Source organism: Giraffa tippelskirchi, chromosome 10, assembly GCF_054371585.1.
Source record: "Giraffa tippelskirchi isolate mGirTip1 chromosome 10, T2T-mGirTip1v1.2.pri, whole genome shotgun sequence".
In the NCBI taxonomy this organism is placed as follows: Eukaryota; Metazoa; Chordata; class Mammalia; order Artiodactyla; family Giraffidae; genus Giraffa; species Giraffa tippelskirchi.
This window is the reverse complement of record NC_137284.1, coordinates 19308633-19336168: the sequence shown is the minus strand read 5'-3', so window position 1 is coordinate 19336168 and position 27536 is coordinate 19308633. Positions and strand designations below refer to the sequence as shown.

General features: G+C 52.4%; 2 protein-coding genes across 17 annotated transcripts in view; one reads left to right on the top strand and one right to left on the bottom strand.

Annotated features, from left to right (window-relative positions):
- The window catches only part of ST3GAL4 (ST3 beta-galactoside alpha-2,3-sialyltransferase 4), a 60608-nt gene that overhangs the window by 29188 nt on the left and 3884 nt on the right, over window positions 1-27536 (top strand). For 4 of the 14 annotated variants that reach the window (XM_081535008.1, XM_081535018.1, XM_081535010.1 and 1 more), the window contains exons 2-11: window positions 7900-7972; window positions 8293-8377; window positions 8811-8891; window positions 9090-9187; window positions 9389-9449; window positions 10140-10235; window positions 10332-10521; window positions 11127-11270; window positions 15972-16115; window positions 16379-17028. In XM_081535008.1, coding sequence (XP_081391134.1) covers window positions 7900-7972; window positions 8293-8377; window positions 8811-8891; window positions 9090-9187; window positions 9389-9449; window positions 10140-10235; window positions 10332-10521; window positions 11127-11270; window positions 15972-16115; window positions 16379-16465 — 1059 coding nt within the window. In that variant the 3' untranslated portion in view covers window positions 16466-17028. Of the gene's footprint in view, window positions 1-7899; window positions 7973-8292; window positions 8378-8810; window positions 8892-9089; window positions 9188-9388; window positions 9450-10139; window positions 10236-10331; window positions 10522-11126; window positions 11271-15971; window positions 16116-16378; window positions 17029-27536 lie in introns of those variants that run through there. The other 10 variants (XM_081535009.1, XM_081535020.1, XM_081535012.1 and 7 more) reach the window with 4 other exon arrangements.
- The window catches only part of KIRREL3 (kirre like nephrin family adhesion molecule 3), a 130086-nt gene continuing 128693 nt past the window's right edge, over window positions 26144-27536 (bottom strand). For all 3 annotated transcript variants that reach the window (XM_081534968.1, XM_081534969.1, XM_081534967.1), the window contains one exon: window positions 26144-27351. In XM_081534968.1, coding sequence (XP_081391094.1) covers window positions 26908-27351 — 444 coding nt within the window. In that variant the 3' untranslated portion in view covers window positions 26144-26907. The remainder of the gene's footprint in view (window positions 27352-27536) is intronic.

The window sequence follows — 27536 nt, the reverse complement described above, 5'->3', positions numbered from 1 at the left end:
CGAGCATAATAAAATTAGGAAATTAAATTAAAAACGTCACCGTCCAGCTCACACCGCCCCCTGGAATCACGGCAGGGGACTCTTAAGCTGAGGAACCGCTGTGGGTTAGGTGGCATCTTCGAGATTCACACACCTCAGCGGGCTGGAGATGTGACCGGAGATTCTTGAGGTGAGGTGTTTGCAAGTCAATGTAGCACAGACCCTCTCTAAGGTTCCACAGAGCAGCCACACCAGTTCACGGTCCAGGAGACCTGGCTTACCAGCCAAGGGCTATTGATTCCCTACCAGTGAAGTGGCCCAACCGTGAGAAATTGAATGCAGGCTTTGCCAGCATTCGTGGAAGTCTGGTGTCCAGATGTAGGGTGATGGTAATCCCATGAACACAGCTGCGGGCATTGAGGACAAGCTGGAGGACTTCCAGGGGAGCTGGGGGGTGGGGGGTGGGCTGGAGACTGTGTCTTACTAGGAAGCCTGCCTGAGAAGGAGCGAGGGAGGCTCCTCTGAGCTCTCATAAGCCTTGGAAGAACTTTGATGTAATGGAGGGCAACTTCCTCGAGTTGCTCCAAAGGGCCGCAGGTGGGCTTTCCAAGGATCTTGGCATCTTCACCCGCTGGTTTAGAGGTAGTAGAGGGCAGGGGTTAGGAGTGTGGCCTCTGGAGCTCAGCTCCTCACTAGCTCGGCGACCCTGGGCAAGTTGCTGACCCTTGCTACACCTCATTTCCCTATCTGCAGAGTGGAGATAATAATAGTGTTTAACTCACAGGGTTGAGATCATACTTTAAAAAGAGTCTTGCAGTGTAGCTGTCAACATTCAGTACTGTCTGGAGACATTGTGGGTATCGGGACTGGAGAGTGGGAGTCCTACTGGCATCTAGTGGGTAGAGGTCAAAGGTGCTAGTAACCACCCTGTAGTGCACAGGGCAGTCCCCATGGCGATGACTCACTTGGTCCCTAAAGCAACGGCAGTGAGGTTGGGACCTGCCCCCTGGTGTTGTACACAGTGAGTGCACAGTACATTTCAGGATCAGTAAGAGATGTCAGGGGTTTCCCAGGTGGCTCAGTGGTAAAGAATCCGCCTGCCAATGCAGGAGACATAAGAGATGCAGGTTCCAACCTTGGGTTGGGAAGATCCCCTGCAGGAGGAAATGGCAATCCATTCCAGTATTCTTGCCTGGAAAATCCCATGGACAGAGAATCCTGGTGGGCTACAGCCCATGGGGTAGCCAAAGAGTTGGACACGACTTAGTGACTAAATAACAACAAAAACAAGGGATGTAATACAGTTTAAATCTCATCTTATTACTTGTGTGTCAGGTGTTTAGATTGGATTGGCTAAGAAGTTCTTTTGGGTTTTTCTGGAAGATGTTATGAAAAATCCAAATGAACTTTTTGGCCATCTCGATAAAATATCTGCTAGGTTCTAGGCACTGTAATAGAGTCTGAAGATATAAAGCTGGCCTGGACCTCAGAGGTCATAGTCTAATGGGCAAGATATGAAAACACTTAATGGTGTAATATAAAATTATATTATGTGATAAAGCATCTTCTTTAGGCTGTGTGCTGTCATAGACTGTTGGTATAAACAAGCTTATAATTGAAGAGGTCAGAGGATAGTGGGCAAACCATGAAAATAGTAATTATATAATACAAAATCTTACTCTCTGATAGGTGCTAAAATCAAGATATAAACAATATTGTGTGGAAAGAAAAACATTGCCAAGAATTGTCGGAAAACACTTCATGGAGAAGGGGCCATTTGAGCCGATGGTACAGGAGTGAGATTGTTGAGGCTAACTGTGGAGGCCTGGGATCTTCGTATAGGAGGAAAGCCTGTGCAGAGGGGTGGGAATTCTGTAAAAAGAAGATGCTCCTGCAGGTACTAGGGAGGAACTAGGAGATGGACGTACAGGGCTTGTGGCCTGGGACTGAAGCACCCTTGTTGTTGTTTAGTCACTGTGTCCGACTCTTTTTGACCCCATGGACTATAGCCCGACAGGCTCCTTCATCCATGGGATTTCCCAGGCAAGAATACTGGAGTGGGCTTCCATTTCCTTCTCCAGGGGATCTTCCTAACCCAGAGATCAAACCCTCATCTCCTACATTGACAGGCAGATTCTTTACTGCTGAGCCACTAGGGAAGCCCAGTGAAGCACCCTGGTTGCCTCTACAAAGAGCTTTGGTTTTTCACTGAAGAAATGGGGAACAATGAAAGCAGGAGGGTGGTACTGTGTAGGTAGTTCTGAAGAAGTGGCTGGAGTGAAGAAAGACTTGTGGTGAAGGGACCAGTTAGGAAGCGGAGAAGTTGAGGTGAGATCTAGAATCAGTCTGTGGTTCAGGAAAAGGAGAGAAAAGCTGCTTTCAGAAGAATTGGGTTCCTTCGGGTTCTTTGGTACCAGCTTATGGGAAAACCCGAATGACCTTTTTGGCCAATCCAGTACTTCCGAGACTCTAGACTATGTGACCTTTACGCTGCACTGAGCTGTATCAGGCTTTGCACCCCAGTGCCTCCACAATGTTTAGTGGGAGTTCAGCAAGCATTGCTGGAATGAGGAACCAGGGTTAGAATTGATGGCATTTAGCAGGGATGGTGTGAAGGGAAGGGGGACTTTGGATGGATGAGCTGATGAGAATGTGGGGTTGGGAGGGTGCAGACAGACGGGGGTCCAGTTTTGGACCTGTTAAGTGTGAAAACTTTAAGATCATTAAGGGAGGATGAACTGGAGGAGGAAATGGCAACCCACTCCAGTATTCTTGCCTGGGAAATCCCATGGACAGAGGAGCCTGGCGGGCTACAGTCCAAGGGGTCACAAAGAGTCAGACACGACTGAAGCGACTCAGCACACACACAGGGAGGATGTGCAGTAGAAAACTGGAAATATTAGGATGGGTTCCAGGAGAGAAATTACAGAGCTGAAAAAAGAGCTTGAATCATCAGGGTTTGAGTAGTAGTTAAGCCTCTGAAGATGAACGAACCTGGCCTGGGAAAACAAAGAGAGAAAGAGCAGGGGTTCAAGGGCAGCTCCCTGGAGAATGCCAGCGCTTAAAGAAAGTGAAGCCAGCGTGGCGGAAACCTAGAGAGTCCTGAGCTAGAATCCAGGGAGGCCTCGGGATGTGAGAAGAGTGAAAATAGACCTTTCTCAGGTTGACAATTAGGAGGCCACAGAGGGCTGTGGCAGGAGTGAACTCAGCGTAAAAACAAGGTAGGGATGGGGTGGTGAACAGGTAGAGGGCTCAGGGGCACATGAGCATGTAGCACAGGTGAAGGAGTTTGACGACTGAAGGTCGAGATGGAGATGCAGGGGTAGCTGGAGAAAGAGACAGGCAGAGAGGGTTTTTTTTCTTTAATAAATTTTATTTTATTTTTTTTGCTGTGATGGTCTTCATTGCTGCGCGGGCTTTTTTCTCTGGTTGCGGACAGCGGGGGCTACTCTTAAGTTGTGCTGTGTGGGCTTCTCATTACAGGGGTTTCTCTTGCTGTGGAGCACGGGCTTGGGGGCATGCAGGCTTCAGTAGCTGTGGCTCGTGGGCTCAGTACTTGCGGCTCTTGGCCCCTAGATCACAGGCTCAGTAGCTGTGGCTCATGGGCTTAGTAGCTCCATGGCATATGGGATCTTCCCGGATCAGGGATCCAACCCGCGTCTCCTGCATTGGCAGGCGGATTCTTTACCACTGAGGCACCACGGAAGCCCAGAGAGGGTTTTGTTTTTGTTTTAGGTACAGGGAGAGTTAAGTCTTAAGTCAAAGGGAGTGGAGAAAGGGGAGAGATGGAAGCAGCAAGGTAGGGTGATTAATCACTGGTAGAAACAATGCTGGGAGGGTGGGCGGGCACCGGTGTCCTCGTGGTGGAGGGGGCAGGAGGGAGCAGGACTGGCAGGTGAGTGTGGAGATGGCAGGTGGGCAGCCCCAGATTTCCACCTAGAACTGAGGGACACTGATATAGATCATGTGACTTGCTCAGGGTTTCTGAACCAGTAAGATCTCAGCCTGTGCTTCTGCCCCACTGGTTTTCCCATCCCCCCTCTGAGGAACATTAAGCCACAGCCCTTTGATGGGCCCAGGGGCTTGGAGGGGCCTGGCATCAGGCCGTGTCCATGGGTGACGCCCAGTCCTCTTCCTCTTGGTATAGCAGGTGACTGCTGAGTACTTGTGGAGTGTGTGAGGCTGCCAGCCTCCCAGGGCTGCGGGAGGCCTCAGTCCTTCCCCCTCATCCTCCAGTTCTGCCCTTCGGCGAGTCCGAGGCAGGGCTCAGCATCTCTGCAGGCAGGGACACCGTGGTTCTCCGCAGAACACTGGGAGGGCACACGGTGTTCCTGCCTTGTGGTCGGCTTTACCTGACAGCTGGATCTCCCGGGCAGCTAGTGGCAGGCAGAGGTTGCTGCACCTTGGACATGAGTGGTTCAGATTCCTGTTCCCCTGCTCAGGTACCCTTCTGTGACTTTCCTCATGGCCTTTTGTCCCCAGGGGCTGCCGGGGATGGGGGAGAGCTGCTGGGATAAGGCTCCGAGTGGTCTTGAGGCAGCAGCCAGCCCAAGAAGCCCGTCTTCCTAGAATCCTAGAGGGGCTGAGCCTTCTCGTGGCTTGGCCAGCCAGGGGAAGGCATGGGCAGATGGCATCCCTGGTTGGTTTCTTGGAGCAAACCCCAGGACTAGCCAGTCTACCTAGCATAAGTTTAGGAAGAAAGTGTATAACTGTACTGGGCAGGAGGTTCAAAAAATAGTAATTGTCTTGTTCCCAGGGATCCATCATCTCCAACCAGCAAAGGTCTGCTCCATCGAGGGCAGCTAAGACCTTTGACTTTCAGTGACTGCGGAACACACTCCATAGTGTTCTCCATCCTAGCTGCATGTTCAAATCACAAGAAAGGCAAGGTTTTTTGTTTGTTTGGTTTTTTTGCTGGCCAGTGCTTGGGCCCCATCCCTCAACCAATTAAATAAGACTCTTGGAAAGTGGGCCCCAGATATCAGTAAATGCTTTAGCTTCTCAGGTAACTGCCCTGTGTACCCAGTGCTGTGACCTCCCGATAAAGGGAGCCGGAGTGTGATGTGCTGATTCGTGATCAGAAACGAGGTTGAGGGCGCAGAGGGTGGGAGAAGGTGCAGTTCACAGTGTAAAGAAATGGGCGAGCCTGAAGGATCCGGTTTCGAGCTTTGCAGCTCAAAGCATGGTCCCAGTCTAGCAACAAGCACCACTTGGGACCTAGTTAGAATGCAGACTCACAGGACCCACTGAGTCAGAATGCGCGTATTGAAGACTGAGAAGCCCGCTTCCGCCGTTATCTGGACCAGTTGTTCTCAACCGTTGACTGAGTTAGAATCGCCCCGGGTGCTTGAACAAATTCCAGGGCTGGGCCAGACCAGTTCTGTCAGAATTCTCAGGTAGGGATCCCCAGATACTGTAATTCTCCTGTTCAACCAAGTGCAAGGACATTCATCTTGACAAGTGCTTCTCAAACTTGACTGTGCGTGTGAATCATCAGGAGATCTTTTGCAAATGCTCTGATATGTGCATCTGGGTGGGACCTGAGACTGTGTGTGTTAGTCACTTAGTCGTGTACGACTCTTTGTGACCCCATGGACTGTAGCCCACCAGGCACCTCTGTCCATAGGATTCTCCAGGCAAGAATACTGAAGTGGGTAGCCATTTCCTTCTCCAAGGGATCTTCCTGACCCAGGGATGAAACCTGGGTCTCCTGCATTACAGGCAGATTCTTTACCATCTGAGCTATAGGGAAGTCTGACCTGAGATTATACATTTCTAATAAGGTCCCTGGTGAGGCTCAGGCTGTGGATCTGATAAATATTGATATAGTGGAATCACAAGCATTTGTTAGACCAACTTCCCAGTTTTACAGCTGAAGAAACCGAGGGTCAGAAAGGGAACAGTGACTCCCCGAAGATAACCCAACATGTTATTCATTCAGTACTTGCTGAGCATTGGCTGTGCTGGATGCTGAGGCTTGAGCTGGGGATAAGACAGACCCGATTCTTCCCCTCCCGGGGCTTATTTGCAGTGGGGGAGACAGACAGAGAGCAAGTAATTAAATGAATTTCAGATCGGGAGAAGTGTGTGAAAGGGATGATGTGGTCGGGAATGACTTGGCAGTTGCTTTGGGTGGATCGGAAGGCGGGCCACCCTTGGAAGAGCAGTAGGTCTTGACTTCCACTGGAGTCTGCTGATAACAACTCTAAAACTTTTCCTTCCTGGACAGAGCCATCCTCCAACCGCCCTGGGATTCAGAGATGGGCCCTCCTGACCCTGCTGAGAACATCTGACTCTGGTCCACAACCCCCTCCTCTTCCCCTATCCGCTTTCCCTTCCCCTCGACATTCTCATTGTATGTTTGTGGACTCAGGGTGGAGCCTGGGTAGTGCCCCCCTGCCCCGCTCAGAGCAGAGCATCGACTCCTTAATAGAACAGCGTTCAGGATAATCGATTTATGGTTTCTAACAAAAACCAGATCTCGTCCCGATGTGGGCCCCCACCATTGAGAAATCATCTGAGATTTTTTGTTTATCTCGAAGAGAGCACAGTCACGAGGGCTTCCCTTCCTTTCCTGACCTGTCAGAAGAATCAGTCAGACTGCTTGTGGAAATGCCCGTCCCGGGTCCCACCCCAGCTGGCTGAAGCAATCTCAGGAAAAGGCCCTGGAATCTGTGTTTTTAGTACGTGGCTCTCGTGATTCTTATGAACCAGATCACCGGGGGAAGTGAAAGTGGCATGGAGAGAAGAAGCTGGCACTCTGTGTCCCATATCTCTTTGTGTGGCTCTTTGAGCTGCAGAAATGAATTCCCGGTGATTCAGAAGCATGGCCCTTGGCTGGATATGTGATCGGAGGGATGTCTTTGTGTGCATGTAGCAACTCACCCCACTCTGTCCTCACCTTGCTGGCCTCTGCACTTACCTGAAAGGGTCTCGTGTCCCCTCTGTGACTGACCAGACCCTTCCCACTGCCCGTGTGTGTGTGTATGTGCGCGTGTGTGTGTGCACGTGCGCGCGCTCAGTCACTTCAGTCATGTCTAACTCTTTGCGACCCCATGGACTATAGCCCTCTGGGCTCCTCTGTCTGTGGGGATTCTCCAAGCTAGAATTCTGGAGTGGGTTGCCATGCCTTCCTCCAGGGGATCTTCCTGACCCAAGGATTGAACCCACGTCTCCTACATCTCCTGCATTGCAGGCAGATTTGTTTTACCGCTGAGCTACAGAGGAAGCCCCTCCCGCTCTTTGTGCTCCCATTAAAACAGTTGCCTCCACTGCATTCCCCAGTGCACCTGGGCGGTGAGGGCCTGGACACTGTGTGCACTCAGCCAGAGTCTAGAAGGGCTGCAGGAGGCCTCATGGACCATCTGGTGGCTCCCACCCTCACCCAGGGTGTGGCCCCAGTGGACCTATTCGGGTGGAGTAGCGGGAGCTTGGTGATGGAGAGGTGGGTGGTGGCCAGCACCAAGGGAATGCCTTGAATGTGCAGAAGAGATAAACTTCACTTCACTTGTGCAAATGTGAATCACACCCTTGTATCTTTGAGCTTAGCTTTCATGTAGAAAATGGGTGGATGTACATCTGTTTCCTGGAGCTGACCCTTCTGAGGTCAAGCTGAGGGAGAGAACAGTGAAGGGAGCTGCGCCTGGGAAGCTGGGGTGGGCTGGTCTGGCCTGGGACTGAATCTGTGAGCAGTGGGACGTGGTTTCCCTTTCTGGGGCATAGGACACCTCTGGACCCCTGAGGTCGCCTTCGAGGGGTTAGGAGGACATCCAGAGTGAGGAGGGCTGCTCACTGGATGGCCCTGCAGCTGTGCCCTGCAGCTGGAGGCAGGAACAGGCAGGCTGTGGGTGTGCCCTGGTCCAGTGCCAAGGCCAGAGCGTTCAGGACGCTGACCTCACACCTGTGACTCCTGCCTCCTAGGTGGCCCGAGGCAGCCGGGATGACAACTCTCCCCAGGAACCCTGGCACCTGAGAAACATGATCAGCAAGTCCCGTGAGTGTTTGCCAAGAACTCCCCCACCCTCAGGAATGGGCTCCCCAGAGGCAGTCTTCAGCATCTTCCTTCAACCCTCCCAGACCCTCCCGGGGGTTGTGGAAGGACAGATACGGAGCTGGGAGCACCTGTCTTCCTCTTGAAGGATGGCACACATGCTCAGGTCCAAGCCCCAAGCCGGAAAACTATGGCCCAGCAGGGGCCTGCTCTGAGCTGGGGTTTCAGGAGTCCCAGGCAGGGCAGTGGGGCAGGTGGGAAGGTGGCCCGGGGCCATGCCTGCCTGTTCCTGCCTCCAGCTCTTGTGTGCATTCGCCCCGCAGGCTGGAAGCTCCTGGCCATGTTGGCTCTGTTCCTGGCTGTCATGGTGTGGTACTCTATCTCTCGAGAGGACAGGTACATTGAGCTGTGAGTCCATCTTTCATGTTCTTCTGTGATTTTTTGTTTTTTTGTTTTTAGGAAGGAGGCTCAGGGATGGAGTGTCAATGGAGTGGGGACCTAGTGGTAGGGAGGAGGGTTCAGAGAGCCAGGGGGTGGCCTCTCCCTTACACTATTAGCCCAGAATCTTTCTGTGAGCGTGGTTGGGAGAGTTTGGGGAGGTAAGGTCTGGGATGGGTCCCCAGGTCTCTCACCCAAGGGGTTTAGGAGAAGGAAGAGCTGGATTTGCAGTGATTTGGTTTCAAGGTGGGACTTGGACTGAGATGATTCCAATCTGTGAGTTGCTCTCCAGGGCCTTTGGGCCTTCAGGCCCTGGGAGGAGGTGGGGGCTGCCTGGAATGCTGGCCCCTGGGCCTGGGAGGTCTGACCGGAGCTCCTGCCTCCTCTTCTTTTCTGTCTCCAGCTTTTATTTTCCCGTCCCAGGGAAGAAAGAGCCATGCCTCCAGGGTGAGGCGGAGAAGATGGTCTCCAAGCTCTTTGGCAAGTAAGTGTGTGAGGGTGGGGGGTGGGCTGAGTACAGCTAGAAGGAGGAAACTGTGCTGGTGGACATGCGTCAGGTGAAGCCAGTGAGGGCAGGGAGGCCTTGGACGTGTATACATGATATTAGTCTGTGGTCTGACCCTGTTTCTGGCACCAAGATTAATCACTTTCTCATCCCCACCCTGCCTTCACCTCTGTGCAGCTACTCCCAAGAACAGCCTTTCTTCCTGCAGCTTAAAGATTATTTCTGGGTCAAGACACCATCTCCCTATGAGCTGCCCTACGGGACCAAGGGGAGTGGTAAGTGCCCTTCTTGGGGAGTGGGGTGGGTGGGAATGGTGGCCTCACCTTGGCCACACTACTTCTCATTCTTTGCCATCCACGGTCCCCGCGCCCAAGTTCTCAGCCAGGCTCAGACACTGGGGTCAGGAGAGGGAGGGCTGGCAGCCTTTGGAGAGGTTGCTTTTGTCATCAGCCCCATTGAATCTGGTCCTTTTGCAGAAGATCTTCTCCTCCGGGTGCTAGCCATCACCAGCTACTCCATCCCAGAGAGCATCCAGAGGTAAGGAGACACGCCTTCCTGCCTCAGTGAGAAACAGTCATGGTCCAGCATCTCCCAGTGAGCCTGCCTGTCTCCAGGGAGGTGGGAACACCGGTCCCTATGGCAACCGAGCCTGGGTATCGGGCTGGCAGAGTGGGCAGAGGTTGCTGAGGGTATTGCCGTGATAATAGGCCGGCCTGGGGGCAGTCGGGGACTCTGAAATGGGATTGCTTCGCAGTCCTTCCCAGGCATCTTCCCTCCTCTCCTTTTCCTCTCTCTCCTGTGCTCTGCTCAGCTTCCTCTCCCTTGAAAGCCCAGGGCTGCAGAGTCAGCATGACCAGGAGCAGAGCTCTTTGGAGATGCCTGGTCCATGTAGGGGGCTTCCCAGGTGGTGCTAGTTGTAAAGAACCTGCCTGCTGATGTAGGAGACTTAAGAGACACGGATTCCATCCCTGGGTCGGGAAGATCCCCTGGAGGAGGGCATGGCCACCTACTCCGGTACTCTTGCCTGGGAATCCCATGGATAGAGGAGCCTGGCGGGCTACAGTCCACGGGCTCGCACAGAGTTGGACACAACTGAAGTGACTTGGCGTGCGCATGGTCCATGGGAAGCAGGGGCTGAGGGGGCCTGGGGCAGACGGAGGGCAGGAGAGAGAGGTGAAGCTGGAGCAGGGGCTCGTTCTGAGTCTCATCACCTTGTTCCCATGGCAGCCTGAAGTGCCGCCGCTGCGTGGTGGTGGGGAACGGGCATCGGCTGCGCAACAGTTCACTGGGAGAGGCCATCAACAAGTACGACGTGGTCATCAGGTCCGTATGGCCGCCCTTCCCTCTTCTGTCTGGGGGGCGACAGTGGACAGACCAGCGGGGCTCAGGGTGATGGGCATCCTCCTCCCCGCCTCCCAGGTTAAACAGCGCCCCAGTGGCTGGCTACGAGCAGGACGTGGGCTCCAAGACCACCATGCGTCTCTTCTACCCTGAATCCGCCCACTTTAACCCCAAAGTGGAGGACAACCCCGACACACTCCTCGTCCTGGTAGCTTTCAAGGCCATGGACTTCCATTGGATTGAGAGCATCCTGAGTGATAAGAAGCGAGTACGTGGGGAGACTGGGAGGGGAGAGGTCTCGGCCTGTGGTGGGGGAACGCTGCCCGGGATCAGGCCCTCCTGCTCCATCACGTGTGCCCTGAGATCCTCAGGAGCCAGTGCGGGCGAGGCGTGAGCTCAGTGTTCTGCTACAGGGGTCAGGCAACAGCAGCCCAGGGTGCCCCAGTGAGAAGCCTGGGAGCAGAGGGACCAGTCTGTAGTCATCTCCAGGTGGGGGTAGGTTCAAAAAGTCGAGATTTCTGTCCCTCTATGCGGACACACCCCAGAAAGTCCACTTGCTCTGTTTGCCATCGGTTGAATGTTGAACTGTCCAACTGACCATTTTCTGCCAGATGTTGACCTAGCCCCTTCTACCTGTGTGGATGTCATTGGGAGTGAGCAAGGCTTAGAGCCCATACTCTCCACACCATGTCACCTGGCCTCCCCTGGGGACTGCCCCACTCCGCTCTCTCCCTGCTCTTCCCCTCTGGTCCCCACTCCCACCTCTCTGTGCCATCCCCACATGGACCCCTTTCCCTGGAGGAGCCCAGTGGCTGGACTCGAAAAGCAGGTTTCGACCCACTCCCCTCTCGCCTTGCATTCCCACCTGCCTAGGTGCGAAAGGGCTTCTGGAAACAGCCTCCCCTCATCTGGGATGTCAACCCCAAACAGATCCGGATTCTCAACCCCTTCTACATGGAGATCGCAGCTGACAAACTGCTGAGCCTGCCGATACAGCAGCCACACAAGATTAAGCAGGTGATGAGGGGTTGCAGACGGATGGGGAAGCCAGAGGGCTGGGGTCCTGGGTGGGAAGTAGGTGGGACTTCCAGAGGCTTGGGGAGGCCCGGAGGACCCCAGACGAGGGGAGAATACCAGCGGAGAGGGCGGCATGCATCTGAATAACACAGCCCCCGGGCACACACCTGTAATGAGAAACTGGTGCACTGCCATTTACAACCAGGCAGAGTTCATACTCTCTTTTTTTTTTTTAAAGAACGAATGAGAAGTTTTTTCTTTTTTTTAAATGTATAATTTTATTTATTTTTGGCTGTGCTGGGTCTTTGTTGCTGCATGGGCTTTTCTCTCATTGTGGTGAGCAGGGGGCTACTGTCTAGTTGCAGTACATAGGCTTCTCATTCGGTGGCTTCTCTTGTTGCAGAGCACAGGCTCTAGGGCGTTTGGGCTTCAGTAGTTGAGGCACGTGGGCTCAGGAGTTGCAGTTCCCAGGCTCTAGAGGACAGGCTTAGTGATTGTGGCACACGGGCTTAGTTGTCGCGAGGCATGTGGGATCTTCCCGGACCAGGGATTGAACTCGTGTCTCCTGCATTGGCAGGCAGATTCTTCATCACTGAGCCACCAGGGAATCCCAAGAGTGCAGACTCTTGAGATGCCCAGAGGCATTGCCAAAGTGGGGAGTCAGGGAAGGGTGTTTTTACGGCTTGGGAGCTAGAGTTAAAGGATGGTTTTGGCAGGCGCTGATCAGAATCTGTACACTGGGGATTTACTGGGACAGGCAGTAGTTTGTTTTTTTTTTTGACTGTGTGGCTTGTGGGATTTTAGTTCCCAACCAGGCATTGAACCTACACCCCCAGCAGTGAAATTGTAGAGTCCTAACCACTGGTCAGCCAGGGAATTCCGGACAGTCAGTAGTCTTATTTTTGGAGTCCAGCCCAAATGAACATGGAGCCCAGCCCAAATCCTTTGGTTACTATATGATCACTTTATCTGTGATCTGATCTTGGAACATATAGGTCTAAGGGAGTTAAAAGAATTGCAGTTGGTCCGGTATACTGTGGTTTGCTAGCTGTGGCAGTTTGGGGAGGCAGGGTACATCGGCAAGTTATGGTTTTGGTTTTGGCTCTCCAGTGGTCTCTGGCTGGCGGGCTTCGTTATACTGGTACCTCAAGCAGGTACTTCCGTAGTCTTTGAGCCCTCAGGTTGTGTAGGGTAGGAGACAGAGGTAACTATCAGACAGAGAAAGGACTCAAGGTGCTGCCTGCTGTATGGCCTTGGGCCAGTCAACCACTTAGAGCCTCGGTTTTCTTATCTGAGTGGTGGGGAAATTATCAGTATTGACCTTTCCAATAGCCATTCTAGGATTTAAAAAGATAATTATGTAATGTGCTTATCATGAAGATTGGCACACTGTGAATGCTCAATAAATATTAGCCAAATTTTGAATAAATGATTTTATTCTTTCTTTTTTTTTTGGCTGTGCCACACAGCTTGTGAGATCTCAGTTTCCTGAGCAGGGATTGAATCCATGGCATCAGTGGTAAAGAACCCATCTGCCAGTGCAGGAGATATAAGAGATGTGGGTTTGATCCCCGGGTTGGGAAGATCCTCTGGAGGAGGAAAAGGCAACTCACTCCGGTTATTCTTGCCTGGAGAATCCCATGGACAGAGGAGCCTTGTGGGCTACAGTCCATGGGGTCTCGAAGAGTTGGAGACGACTGAATCGACTTAGCATGCATGCATGGCAGTGAAAGCTGGACTCCTAACCACTAGGCCATCGGCCACTAGAGAACTCCCTATGATTTTATTTTTTTACTAAATATCTATTATGATTCACCTTCCTGTGTTGAATGCCTGCTTTCATGACTGCTTAGCACCAGGCCCCAATTTTGAATACACGGGGAGTAAGACATGCTCTTTGCACTAAGGAAACTCAGCCTAGCAGAATAAACACACAGGTTGCAACCTGGAGTGGCAAGATGCTCTAGCAGAGAGTTGTTCCAAGTGCTGTGGGGTCTTGGAGGAGGGGTGGACCTCTGCTTGGGGCTGTTCGGAGTGGTACCATCAGAAGAGGTGAAACTAGAGTTGGGCCTTAAGGGGTCATGGGGCCCAGGGAGCAGACACTTGGGGAAAGGTATTTCATTCGGCAAGACCAAGCAGCGCCCCTGGCACTGAGTTCTAGCGCACGTGGAGGTGGATGGGGGGCAGCAAGGAGGAATTTTATGCCCCTGATGGCAGAGGGTGAAGGCTAGAGAGAGAAGCCGGAGATGAGGACCAGAACCTGGCTTCTAGCAGAAGGAAGAAGAAATGGATGGGCTTGACATCTGTGTTGGTTTCCTGTCACTGCCTAACAAATGACCACAGTTTAGCGGCTTAAAACAACAACCATGTATTGACTCATAGTTCTGGAGGTCAGACGTCCAATACAGCATGGCTGGGTTCTCTGGTTAGAATATACAAGGCTGAAATCAAGTTGGCAGCCTGACTGCATTCTTGTCTGAAGGCTTAGAGGGGGAAATCCACTTCCAAGTTCATTCTTGTTGTTGGAAGAATTTGGTTCCTTGTGGTTGCAGGACCGAAGTCCCCATTTCCTAGCTGCTTTCAGCCTAGGGGTGGTACCCTCAGCCTGTTAAGAGCTGCCCACATACCTTGCTGTCCAGCCCTCTCTATCTTTAGGCCAGCAATGTGTGATAAATCCTTCTTATGTCCGACTTCCTCCACTGCTGACCTCTAGACCCAGATGTAAAAGCTCATGAGAGGAGGTCAAGCCCACCAGGATTGTCTATCTTCCGGTCCTCTGTGCCATATGAAGCAATCTAACACAGTGTAATATAACTTGTCATTCTCATAGGTTACATACACTCTCAAGGCCAAGGGTCATTGCTGGTCATCTTAGAATTCTCCTGCTATAGCATTGATTTTAAGGTGAAATTGAGGGATGTATGATAGTTCTAGATTTCCAGCACAACTGGGTGGATGGTAATATGTTTAACAACAACAGGATAACAGGGAGAGAGGAAAGTTTGGCGAGTTTAAAAATCCCACGTCCAGGCAGAGCTAGCTAGAAGGTGATGAATGTGTGGTTTGGCAGAGGTCTGAACTGGTTGAGATAACACAATGTAGGTAAAAGCAACAGGGTTGAAACAGAAGGCTGGGGCAGGAAGTGACAGATGAAAGGATAGGAGAGCTCAGAAAGGGGCCCTGGGGAACACCTGGCCTTAGGGGGTCTGACAAGATCCGGGCAGTGGCTTGTCATTGGGAGTGGCCACTGAAATGGTCTGGAAGGCAGGTCATCCCAGCCAAGAAAGAGGATGTATGAGGATGGGCTATCAGGTGGCGCATCCCCATGGATGAGTTGGGGTGGAGAAACTGAGATCTTCATAGCAGCCCCTATGGTGGGGGGTGGGGGAGGTACTGCTGACCCCACTTTACGGAAGGCAGAGCCCACCCTCATGAAGGGCACATAGCCCAGGAGTGTGAGTGCCCCGGGGCTTCTGGGAGAGGTAAGGTTCTCCAGGATGGAGAGCAGAACCTTTCTACTCCCGGAGGGACTTGTTTAATAGTTCTAAGCCTCAATTCCCCAGCTGTACAATGGGGCTAATAATAGTATCGATCTCAAAGTGTTTTTGTGAGGACTGGATGAGAGGTGGTGCAGTGGTAAAGAATCCATCTGCCAAGGGAGGAAACGCGGGCTCGATTGCTGGGCTGGGAAGATCCCCTGGAGGAGGAAATGGCAACCCACTCCAGTCTTCTTGCCTGGAGAATCCCATGGAGAGAGGAGCCAGGCGGGCTACAGTCTGTGGGGTCACAAAGAGTTGGACACAGCTGAGCAAGCACACACAGATGAGATGACATAAGGGGTAAGAACATAGTGTCTGGCACGTAGCAAGTGCTCCGAAAGTCATAGATATTATTATTGTTGTTGTCAGTACCATCATTCTGATTGCCATCATCATCCCCAAAGGTCTGAGCCCTCCCCAGATGTATTAAGCTGTAGTATGCCATATGTTAGGGCTGCCCTGGTACCTCGGTTGGTAAAGAATCCACCTGCAATGCAGGAGACCCTGGTTCAATTCCTGGGTCGGGAAGATCCCCTGGAGAAGGGATAGGCTACCCAATCTAGTATTCTTGGACTTCCCCGGTGACTTATATAATAAAGAATCCACCTGCAACGCAGGAGACCTGGGTTTGATCACTGGGTTAAGAAGATCCCCTGGGGGAGGGTATAGCAACCCACTCCAGTATTCTTGCCTGGAGAATCCCCATGGACAGAGGAGCCTAGTGGGCTACAGTCCTCGGGGTCCCAAAGAGCTGGACACGACTGAGTGACTAAGCACAGCCTCAGCATGCCATATGGTAGCCATGAGCCACATGTGGCTATTTTTTGTTTTTTTGGCTGTGTCTCATGGCTTGTGGGATCTTAGTTCCTTGACCAGGGATCAAACCCAAGCTCTTGGCAGTGAGAGCTCGGTCAGAGTCCTAACCACTGGACCACCAGGGAATTCCCCACAGGAGGCTATTTAAAATTTAATTAGAATTGAATAAAATAAGAAGTTCAGTTCCTTAGCTGCATGAACCCCATGTGGCTCGTCGCTGCCATAGAGGACAGCACAGATGAAGAACATTTCCATGATACTAGAAGGTTACGTTGCAGAGCGCTGGCCTAGAGGTGCTGAAAGACTCCAGCTCCCTCTAATACCTTGCCCACGCCTTGTCCTTCAGAAGCCTACCACAGGGCTGTTGGCCATTACCCTGGCCCTCCACCTCTGCGACCTGGTGCACATTGCTGGCTTCGGCTACCCAGACGCCCACCAGAAGAAGCAGTCCATTCACTACTATGAGTATATCACGCTCAAGTCCATGATGGTAAGCAGTCCCTGCTGGTGAACTGGGTGGGTCCAACTGGCCTGGGGACGCTGAGTGAGTGAGGGTGATGCTGGGGGCCCAGAGATGGCTCACCTGTGAGGTCACGCGGAGAGAGGTATCTGGACTCCCAGGCCAGCATCCTCCATATTCTGTCTTCCTTGCAAGAGCCGGCCCGGGGAACAGAGCTCCCGGGCATGGGGTTACGGGAGGGCCAGAGAGCTGCCTAGAAGTTCCTCAGTTTGCTTCCTTGGCTGTCTCCACAGTGGTCAGGCCACAATGTCTCCCAGGAGGCCCTGGCCATCAAGCGGATGCTGGAGATCGGAGCGGTCAAGAACCTCACTTACTTCTGACTCAGGCAGGAGCTGTTCCCATCGGCTCACCCTGCTGAGCGGCCCCTGTCCATGCCTCTGGGGGTGCCTGGTGCCAGCATGGCCCACTTGGACTCACCTTCTCCTGTGTGTGGAGGGGGCCAGGTCTGAGACGAGGCCGTGCCCCTGGCTGCTCTGGTCGAGGCCAGATGGAGTCAGGGTGGAGGCCCTGGGGCAGGAGGGGCTGCCCGGGCATGGGGGCTTGCTTCTGTGGCTTCCCCTCTCTGCCAGTGCCGGGAGATTATTTAAGGGGCTATTTAATTAAGGGGTAGGAATGTGCTGTGGGCTGGCCCCATGGCATCCAGAAGAGGGGGCATATGACAGTGTTCTGCTCACTTCTGACACAGATAGAAGTGATGCACCCACTACGGCCTAGGCCCAGAGCGGGCCTCCCAGGAGAGCGGGGCGTCTGAAGTGGGCAGTGCCCCCCCCCAGAGAGGGGCTGCTCCCTCCCAGCAGGCATGGGAAGAGCACTGGCGCAGGGGCTCCATGGTGGAAGTGACCTAAAATAGGTTACAAATTATTAAACTATTTTTCCTAAAACAGAAGCAGCTGTGATACTCTGTCCTTTCAGATTGAAGAAGTCGCGGATGGGGAGTGGGCCACAGCGGTGGGCCCTCTCACCCGGTAGTGGGCAGGAGGGCCAGGGTAATTCAAGAAGTCATTGTTTACTGAATACAATGCTTGGGTGGTGCCAAGTCATGCATTGTCACCCTGGCATAGCAGGCAAGCGACTGGTGCCCAGACAGCCCTGTCTGCTGGACACCTAGCCTGGCTCTGCATCCTGGTTTACTCTCCAGAGGTAGGAGGGGCAGGAGGATGCCTGTGGTTGGGAGTGGCAGCTCTCTCTTTACCCTCGCTCTCTCTCCCTCACCAGCCTTATTTCCAGAATCACATGTTGGAAGGTGTGTGTTTAAGGACAAGGGTGGAGACAGACAAAGAAAGCCAAGTTTCCTTCTCAGATTAAGTGGGAATCATAAAATGGAGTTTACAGAAAGTCCTGCCAGGGGCCCAGGCAGCCAGAATTGGGATGGGCAGGGCACGGGTGGTGTCTGAGGGCTTGGCAAGGCCTGTGAGCAGTCGCTGGGCCAGGGGATGGAATGATGGAATGCTTTTGCCCTCCACCCCTTCTTCCCCCAGCCCAGGTTTTTATAATTGTGATAGTCCTGCTGTCTGCCGGTCTCTGCCCGGCTTTCTTTCCCATCTTCCCAGACCCTGCTAAGCTGCCAAGTGGGCTTCCCGCCACTCTCCCAGCTGTGCCTTTACATCTGGAGCCAGGAGGGAGAGCCGGGCCTCCCCCAGAGGGAAGGGACTGACAGCTGTGTTCCTGGCTTTCTCGGAAAGAGTTGCAGCCTTGAGGTTTTGAGACAGCAAGGCTGGGACAGGACAGATAAGGAGGGGCAGAGATTTCGGAGGAGCGGAGGACCATGGCAGGGGATGGACTTGCTCTCTCAGAAGCCTGGCAGAACCCCTCTGCTAGCTGCTGTCCCCCCAGGGGTGAGAGCAAATAGGGCTGCAGCCCCAGGCCTCCTCCCTTCTCTTCCACATGGACCGGCTTCATCGCCAGGCTTTGTCCTGGGGGGCCTTGCTGACCCCACCAGACATGAGTGTGTGCAGGAACCTCAGCTCCGCTTATTCCTGGTGCATCTCCAGCTGCTGCTTGTGAGGGTTTGCATGGGAGTGTCCAGTTCCCCATGCAGGCCATTGAAAGTGGCTGTCAGCACATATGATCCAGCTGTCCTGGATTGGGGCCACTGCCTGTTACTGGATGTGCCTAAACTTGAGCCAGAAACCAAACTCATACCCACCACCCCCCTCCAAACTCCACACATACAGACACACACACACACACACACACACGTGTGGGCGTGCATGTAGACACAGGAGCAATTTACATTTTTGCATGAAGCCTGTGATGCCTACACACAGACAGTCCTCCATGATTACATCCACACAGGAGTGTGTATGGGAAGGGGGTGTGTTTATCCCCCAAACTGGCCATTGCTCCCTGGGTGGGGGTGTGGGCTCAGCGTTCTCCAGGGTACCCCAATCCCAGGTGAATAGAGGCAGCACCAAGGGCCCCAGAGCAGGAAGTGGAGCTTTGATGAGGAGTTGCTGGATGGGGTTCTTTCGAGAAAGTGACTCTCATTCTTCAGTTAGCCTGACCAATGCGGATGAACTGCCAGCCAGCCCACCTGCCTGGTCCTGATGGAACCAGCCCGGTAAAGGAGGCAGGAGAGAAGCAGGGCACGGCAGAGGGAAAGCACTTGACTGCCGGCCCACAAACGTGGGTCCTCTACCGGGCTCTGCCACTTAATTCTGCACGACCTTGGGCTGATCACTTCTCCACGTCTGTGCTCCAATTCCTACATTCCTTGAAATAGGAGGGAAGGTCCAGACAATGAGGACCACCTGTGCTGAATTATCTGGGTGTTAATTTAAGAATGCAGATTCTCGGGTTTTACGCAGGCCTCTGGGGATGGAGCCCAGGAATCTGGAATTTTAACAAGCACCCCCAACCACTGCCCTGGTCGTCTAGACTACAGGATAATCTCACGGGCCTCTTCCAACTCAGCGGTCTGCGTGCAAAACCCAAGCTAATCCCCGGTGCCCTTGAGCCGCGTTAATTACGCGCACGCGCGGTTTTGTCCCGCGGGCGGGGGGCGGAGGCTGGGGGCGGCGCACGCGTCGTCGGCCCCGCGGGCGAGGGCAGGGGCCGCCCAGGCAGAGCGGCGCCCTAGCGCTGTGCGCCTGGGGGCCTCACGGGGTGCCGAGCGCCTCCCTGGCAACCGCCTCGGGGCCTGGCAGCGGCCGCCGAGCTCGTGCCCGTCTGTCTGCCCTGTTTGCAGGCTAACCACCGTCTTTTCCGGGGGGCTCGTCGGAACTCCCGCCGGGGCTCGCTCATGTGACCTACGTTGATGTCACCGCCGGGGCGGGGGTGACACAGGCTTGGGCTGCGGGCCTTCGGAGGAGATCCGCCCGGTGCGGTGTAGACCGTGCGACCCATCTCTTCGCCACAGAGGCCCGGAGAAGAGGCGGAACAACCAGCTCCACCTCCTAGTTGGGCAAGCCAGAGCTTAGGTCTTCAGTCCAGCATCACGTCGAAATGATGTTCTGTATTCACATCAAGTGAAAGTGCTGAACACTTCGGGATTTTATTTACACTTTCGGAGGACATGAATACATCCAATTGCCTCCCCCCAGAGACTGGCCTGCAACCTGCAAAAAGTTTGAACTCGGAAGCGGTTTTGTCTGTGAGGCAGTTAGGTGTAAGCCCACACACAAAACCGTGCTCTATTACGTGACCTGTAAAATAGTGATTACGCATGCCTGTCCCACAAGGAGGTTTTAAGGATCTAGTGGGAATATGTCTGGAAAAACATCAGGTCGACTGTAAACTATGATGTCAGCGTTAGATTAGAAAGCTACTTTTTGCATGATGAAGAATACCTGAAAGCATATGAAACAGGTGAGGTCCATCGGGAAGGTCAGACGTATGCCCAGGTAGGGCTAGTTACAAAAAAGTGTTTGTCTTCAAGTCACCAACGAGCTCAGCAGAGGAAGGTAAGAGGCTGGTAAGAAGACTCAAATGCAGGCTTCGCAGAAAACAAAAATGAACTGTGAGTTCAAACTGCTTCCTTGGCAATAGTTTTCAAGTTGAAGTCAGACACTCTCAGGTGCTTTTGGAGAAAGGTGTTTCTTGGGTGGCATTAACTGTTTCTATGGACATGAGTTTGAGCAAACTCCAGGAGATAATGAAGGACAGGGAAGCCTGCTGTGCTGCAGTCCATGGGGTTGGAAAGAGTCCAGGTCTTAGGACTGAATAACAACAATGTTTCCATGGCAGGCAGCCTACCAGGACAGGTTGCTAAACAGAAGTTGAGAAGTACATCTTAATAGTTGATAAGCTCTCCCCAAACCATCTGACTGTTTTGATGTCTTAATTATAGCTTCAGAAAATTATTTGTTAGTTTTGAGCATTTCTTTGGTTTTGTACCGGACGTGATTCCAGGAAATCTTTCCAACTTAAGAGTTTGAGGAGGGATCTGTGTGTGTGTATGTCAGTAGTTAATAGACTGTTTTCCTGACCAGATCTTTCTTAGTGACTTGACCTCTCTTGTTAGAGTTTATGGGTATTCTGCACTTGAGAATTGAGGCAGGGAGATTGAGGCAGGTCTTATTAGATGACAGATTTAGAGGGAGCCCTAATGTATTGAGGGCTCCCCCTCTTCAAGTACAGGGAGTGCAGGGAGCTGGGAGCAAGTTGGGGAGACTGCAGTCCTGTATAGGAGGGTCAGCACAGAGGATTTGACAAAAGGCTTTAGGAAAAACAACTTCGGGAGCCAGATTTCAAATTTCCTGGGAAGACCAATTTAAAGTACTGCACCCCTCAACAGAGACACTGTTTCCTCTCAAGAATCTTGTAAGATTGGCAGGATGGAATTGGTGGAGGGAATGATAGGAATCACCCCAGAGAACTGAAGTTGGAATTACTTAACTAAGCTGTTCCAGAACTGTCTATTATTCTGAGGTTTCCTAAAACATCATTTATGTATGTCACCAACTCTAACGCTTAAGGAGTGTGTTCACTTGCCTAAAAATGTGTTTCTCTCCTAAAGAAAAATATCACAAGAGGACAAGTTACAATCTGGTAGGGAGATTCTTTCCAGTTCTGTGCTTTTCCTCTGTACATTTCTGTTCCACTTGTAGCCCTGCATGGCAAGAGAACTAGAAAAAATTTTAAGTAAAAGTCAGGAAATCCTCATCTGAAAATTCTGCTGTAGCAGTCCTGAATCTTTATCTGTATCACTTTATCACTAACGCCTTCTCCAGTATTTCTCCCAAGTGCAGAGCCCACTAGTGTCATGAATTTGTCTTTTAGTCCTTGGGCAGCAAGGCCCTGGCCCTTTAATTTCTTTGATGAAGGTGGTATCTTGAACGTAGTTCCCTTGAACCTGTTTTTGCTGAAGTGAGGATAACCTTCGCAGGGATAAATCCCTATATTCAGCTTTTATCCTGAGTGGCACTCCTCTTCTGGTATAAGGAGGAGTAGATTTCAGGCAAGATCTAGTTAATAAGACCCCAATTCTCCCTAAGAAGACCTGTTGCTTGAGACTTCACATACCTTGTCTTTGAATCTTAGTACTTTAGATTCACTCCAAAGAAGACAGCTATAGAGAAGCATTATGTGACTGTTCTCATAGTTTTGCAAGGTTATTTCCAAGGGCCATAGTTTGAGAAGCAACGGAAGGAAGTTCCTTTGTGTGGCCCTGGCTCCCTGGTTGGTGAGCACAGGGGAGGCATTTGGCCCGGGGATTGAGGCCATCCCAGCCCTGTGGGTGGGCCAAGCCCACAGGCCCAGGGAGGAGCTCTGGGAATATGGAATGGCAGGCAGATACAGGCCCCAGGGATGTAGACCAGAACTCAACGATGGATCTTGTGAATGTCATGTGTTCACAAAAGGCCTTGTAAAGATGAGGGCTGTGGTGTGAAACCACAGGACGTGTGGTCTAAAAGCTTTCAGTACATGTCCAAGATTTCACCAACAGAGAGGAGGAGGAGACGGAGCCAGGAAGAACAGCAGTTAGAGAGGGAAAGAGTGGATGGGCCTCTTCCTACAACACAAATGTGTTCATCCAGGAAAACAAATCCTTATGTTTAGAAAGAAGAGTAGCTTGGGATTGTCTCATTTTTCCCAACTTATGACCTAGTTAGGAAAATGGAAACACAGGGGGTTGGGGAAAAGATGAGGCTTACTGAATTTGAGAAGTAGTGTCAGAGCAAGGGAGTGTTTGATCAGTGACTCTCAGAGATCCTGTAGTTTTGATGCTGAAGCTGCAAATGCCTGGCCTGTGGTTACAGCTCCTAAAAACAGCTTCCGTAAGAGGCTTCTTTAAAGGGGAAGTAGACATCAAGATTTAGTTGAAATGTCCTTGGTTTATGTCTAAACATTCATGTTTTTAAAATAAACATCTGTATGCAAATTCGGAGAAGGCAATGGCAAGCTACTCCAGTACTCTTGCCTGGAGAATCCCATGGACAGAGGAGCCTGGTGGGCTGCTGTCTATGGGGTCACACAGAGTCAGACACGACTAAAGCGCCTTAGCAGCAGCAGCAGCATATGCAAATTAGGATCATTTTTATTTAAATATTTATACTTTTATTTCAACAAAGAGTGACTTCCCTCGTGGCTCAGCCAATAAGGAGTCTGCCTGCAATGCAGGAGACCTGGGTTCAATCCCTGGGTTGGGAAGATCCCCTGGAGAAGGAAATGTCAACCCACTCCAGTATTCTTGCCTGGAAAATCCCACGGACAGAGGAGCCTGACAGGCTACACAGTTCATGGGATCGCAAAGAGTCGGACACTACTGAGCGACTTCACTTCACTCCTTCAACAAAGAGTTGATTTTATAGGGAAACTTCCTAGAAGAAACTAATTACAGGACTCCCCCCTCGCCTTTTTTCTGGTGGCATCACAAACCATGCACGATACAGGGGAAGGGCTGGTGGGACTCCTGGAGTGTGTACCTGGAGATTTCAGTTCTGATCATGTCATAGCAAAGGCCATGTGCCCATTTATGCCCCTCTCCCACCCCCGTATAGGAAGTGAAAAGGAATTTTTGTTGGCTCCTTTTCTCCTGAGAAATCTCCCAAAAGCCGCATTACATTTGCTGTTATTTCCGGTGTTCCCCTCCACTCTGGCAGCTCCCAGGCAGCTTCAAGGCCTGTGCCTTTAGAGCACTTGTTTCAGTCATCTCCATCAGAGATGGGTTTACTATGGTGCCCTGGTGATTTGTATGAGACCACCTTCCATTCCATGAGAGTTGAAGACATGGTGAAAATAACCCTGGGGTTTCCAGACTGATTACGAGCCTGAGAGTTAGAAACTGGGCCCTCAGCCAGTGACTCGGAGCCAATAACGAATTGTAAAGCTATTGGAAAGCTGGATCCTGGCCTTGGGAATGGGGCTTGGGGGGAGGGGGGTGATTTGATACACAGGCGCGCTTTCCCAGGAAGTTGCTGTCTCTCCAGGTCATTCGGGGACTAGGGGTGGAGGATGCCAGTCCTGCTTTCCTACTGGAGCTGCAGCCTGCCCTTCCTCTGCCCGCCCCCGAGTGGGTCCTTGCTTATGGCCTTCAGCACTGGCCGTTTTCTACGATGAAAGTGGCCTTGGGCTTTTGCTGTGGATGGAAACATGTCACAGAGGAAAGCATCTGTGTTTAATCTCATGCACGTCACTTGTTAGCTCTGTGACCTTGGGCTGGTCTTTTGGTTTCTTAAAGCCTCACTCCCTTGTCTGTTAAATGGTGATACTTTGTAGAAATGCAGGAATTAAATAAGATTACAAATGTGAAGCACTTATTTCAGTTAATGTGAAGTCACCTGCAGGGAAATTCAGGGCTTCCCACTGCCTTAATTTTTTTTTTTTTTAAATACTTCCCTTTACCCTTTAATACTTCCTTTAAATACTTCCCTTTAACTTTTTCGCCTTTCACTCCTGCATGAGAAGTAAATGGCGCCAGAGGGGTAAAAGGATGCGTACAGCTCAGTCCAGCATCCTTCTCAGTGCCTTGGTGATAGAGCTTACTGATTTCACCTACCTGTGTTCTTCTCTTTCACCAGGGCCTTGTGTGATCTCGTACCCTTTCAGTGATTCTCTGCTGTATTTATGCCTTGGAGAGGGCTCAGAGGGTGGCCCCAAGTAGTCTTCACTGTGCAGCCCCATCTTCTGTGATGTCCATAGCCCTGGCCTAGGAGTGTCTGAGCCTCTGAGGGAAAAGAGGGTTCTGTTCTCCAGGAGATCAGATTTCTTCCTAGGTTATTCTGTGCCACAACCTTGGGTTCCAAGAAAAGAATGGGCACCTCCATCCTTTTAGAAGAACTGTGTATTGGGGGTGGTGATGATTGCTCAGGGGGTAAAGGACAAGGTAGGCTATGGTGAGGACTAGAAGGTCAATTTCCCACCCGCCTCCAAGGTGGGGGAGAGGAGAAGTGAATGGACAGATCGTCTTAGGTCATCCTCCTCCTATTCTAGCACATCAAGGCATTCTGCATTTGATCTTAGACCCTTATTCTTTATTAGCAAAGGCAAGATATATATGGGAAAGAAGACTTGTGGGGTTAGAGGGCTTGTGGGGTTAGAAGACTTAAAGGGCTTCCCTGGTGGCTCAGTGGTAAAGAATCTGCCTGCCAATGCTGGAGATACAAGTTCGATCCCTGGTCTGGGAAGATCCCACATGAAGCCCGTGTGCCACAAGTATTGAGCCTTTGGTCTCGAGCCCTGGAACCACAATTGCTGAGCCCACGTGCTGCAAGTACTGAAGCCTGTGCATCCTAGACCCCATAGCCCGCAGAGCCCTTGCAACAAAAGAACTCACCACAATGAGAAACCTGTGCTCGGTAACAAAGAGTAGCCCCTGCTTGCCACAGCTAAAGAAAAGCCTGCACAGCAATGAAGACCCAGCATAGCCAAATAAATACAATTTTAAAATGTTAGCAATTATTGGAAAAAAAAATTAAGCTGGAGCACAGGAATCTGTACTGGGCCAGAAATGGTACTCTGGTACCAGAAGCAAGCTGTGGGGCTGGGATATACACTTACATTTCTTAATCAGTTTCTACTCCCTCGGGCTTGGTGGCTATAAAGGAAGATATAAAGGAAATGGGAGGTTCTGAAGCAATAGGAAATATGGTGGAAATAGATAAATCCTCTGAGTGGAGATGCTAGGAAGGCTATGCATAGACTCTGTGGATTGAGGCCGTCCAAGGAAGCAATGGTGGAGAGAAGCAGACTTTCGTGATGAAGGTTCCCATGATGGGTAAGGACTCCAGGGAAGGTTTGAGGAGGAGAGGCTAAAACTTAGGAGGAACCTCCAACCTTCAGGATAATGTGGGTTCCGCAAAGCTCCATTTGAATCCTGCTTGCAGAGTGAGCATTCTAATTTGGCCCTGTTTATCCATGCCAGCCTGGTGGCCATCACCACGCCAAGCTTTCCACCCAAACAAAGCCATTCTTACAAAGAACATCATTTGAGTCTCACAGTGTTGCGGTGCTTGGTGGCACAGGCTCTTTGAAGAGGGCCTCTTCCTCTGAATCCCCAATGGAGGGAGCTACCCTTGCAGAATACTGCCAGGAGAAATGCCTAGAAGGGCCCCCTAATGCATTCTGGCCCCTTTGCCCCTGAGCTGTATCTGGCATGAGTCAGGTGGTTGGTGAGGCCTCGCTTTCGTGCACCCTTTGGGTTGGGCACTTCTAGAGGAGTCTGCCTCTAGGTCCTGTTGCCATCGCAACCAGAGCTCTCTACTGCCTGGGAAAGCTGAATGAAAGCTGGGCCAGGAACCCTGGGTTCCCAAAGCATCCTCTGAGCTCTTGGGGTCTCCCCGTGGCTCAGTAGGAACAAAAGAACAGAATGGATCTGTTGGAGGCAGGGCCCCTAATATTTCTTCTCAGGTGGCAGGTAGGCATGAGGATCTGATTCGCATCCTGTGATACCCCTGCAGTCTTACTGAAAACAGGACCACGGTTCTGTGTGTGCCTTTAGGCTCAGCTGAGAAGGTGAGTCTCATCACTTGAAAGGCCTGCCTGCTGGTCCCCTCAAACCCTATGCATCCCCAGACACAGTCTCTCCAACCACTGTTTAAAAGAACCCTGACCAGAGCAGCTCTCACACTCCTTATATTGACTCTGAATGTGCAGGGGTGAGGGGGGAGGAGTACACAAAGCAGGGGGTGCGGGAGGCTCTGGGCCACACAGCCTGGAGAGGGGTCCCCGCGTGCCACACTCCCCCTCCTTCCCTCTTTCTCCCCCCTACCACCCCCCCCACCCCAGACACAGTATCTGATTAGACCAGTCCCACCACAGAGCTGAGAGGCATCCAGTCCAAGGACAGAACTGCAAGAGTATGGACACAAAACACCGAACAAATTGGGGTGGCGGCCAAGGGCCAGGGCCGGTTCTGGCTTCCCAGCCTCGGGGGTCAGGACTATGAACGGCAGGGGGCGCTGGGCTAGCTCTGTGCCGGGGGGAGCGCTTGACCCCCTGCTCCCCAGGGCTGCGGTACTGAAGCACAGGAATGGGGGGAGGGCTGGTGGGCAGCAAGGGGTACAGTTCACGAAAGCAGAGTTTTAGCTGCCTCTGGAGCCTGTGGGAGGAGCAGGTGGAGGAGGGCCTCCGGAAAAAGGCCGGACCGAGAGGCCGGCAAAGAGCGCACCTCCTCTCGGCTGCATCCTCTGCCCGTGTCTCCACCGGCAAGCCCCTGTGCGCTGCCGCCGGGCCCACGTCTGTGCTCCATCGAGATCGGGGCTGCGGGGAGGGTGGTGGCCCTCGGGGCTGTCCTGGAGGCGGCTGCTTCCGGGGTCTTTTGCAAAGTCTCTGCAGAGCCAGACCGAGCTCCGACCCGTCCCCCACCCTCGGTCTGGGATGCTCAGACGTGCGTCTGCATCCGCCGCTGCAGGGGCCGGCTGGGGTCGGAGTTCTGCGAAGAGGACTGGGAGTGGTGGGAGGAGGAGGCCGAGGCCTTGCTCGCCTTGTCGAACTGCACGTAGCCGTCCTGCTTGCCGCTGCTGCTGACGCTGCTGTCGCACTGTGTGTCCAGGAACGAGCTGCTGTCGCTGAGCGAGCCCCGCTGGAACTCCCGCTCGCAGAGCTCGATGGACGAGCTACCCATGCCCAGCACGAACCTCTGCCCGTAGTCGTAGAGGCGGCCCTGGCCGCTCAGCGTGCTGTAGATGTTGGTGAAGGACATGCCAGTGGGCACACGCTGCTTGCCCGTGGGGCGCAGGTCTGGCTGGCAGCTGGACAGCGAGATGGTGGGGGTCGAGTGGTGCTCCTTGAAGGTGTTGACGCTGTAGTAGCCATTGGTGGGGTCCTGCAGGGGCCGGAGGGAGAGCCTTGTCACATCACCGGATGGACAGTGGGGAAAGGCCAGGGACAGACAGGAGGAAGGCAGGGGAGGTAGGTAGGGGGCCAGAGTGGGGGTGTGGATTATTAGCCTGGGCAGGATGCTGGCAGGTAATTCAAGTAGGGTCTTGCCCGGTGTGTGCTTAATCGCTC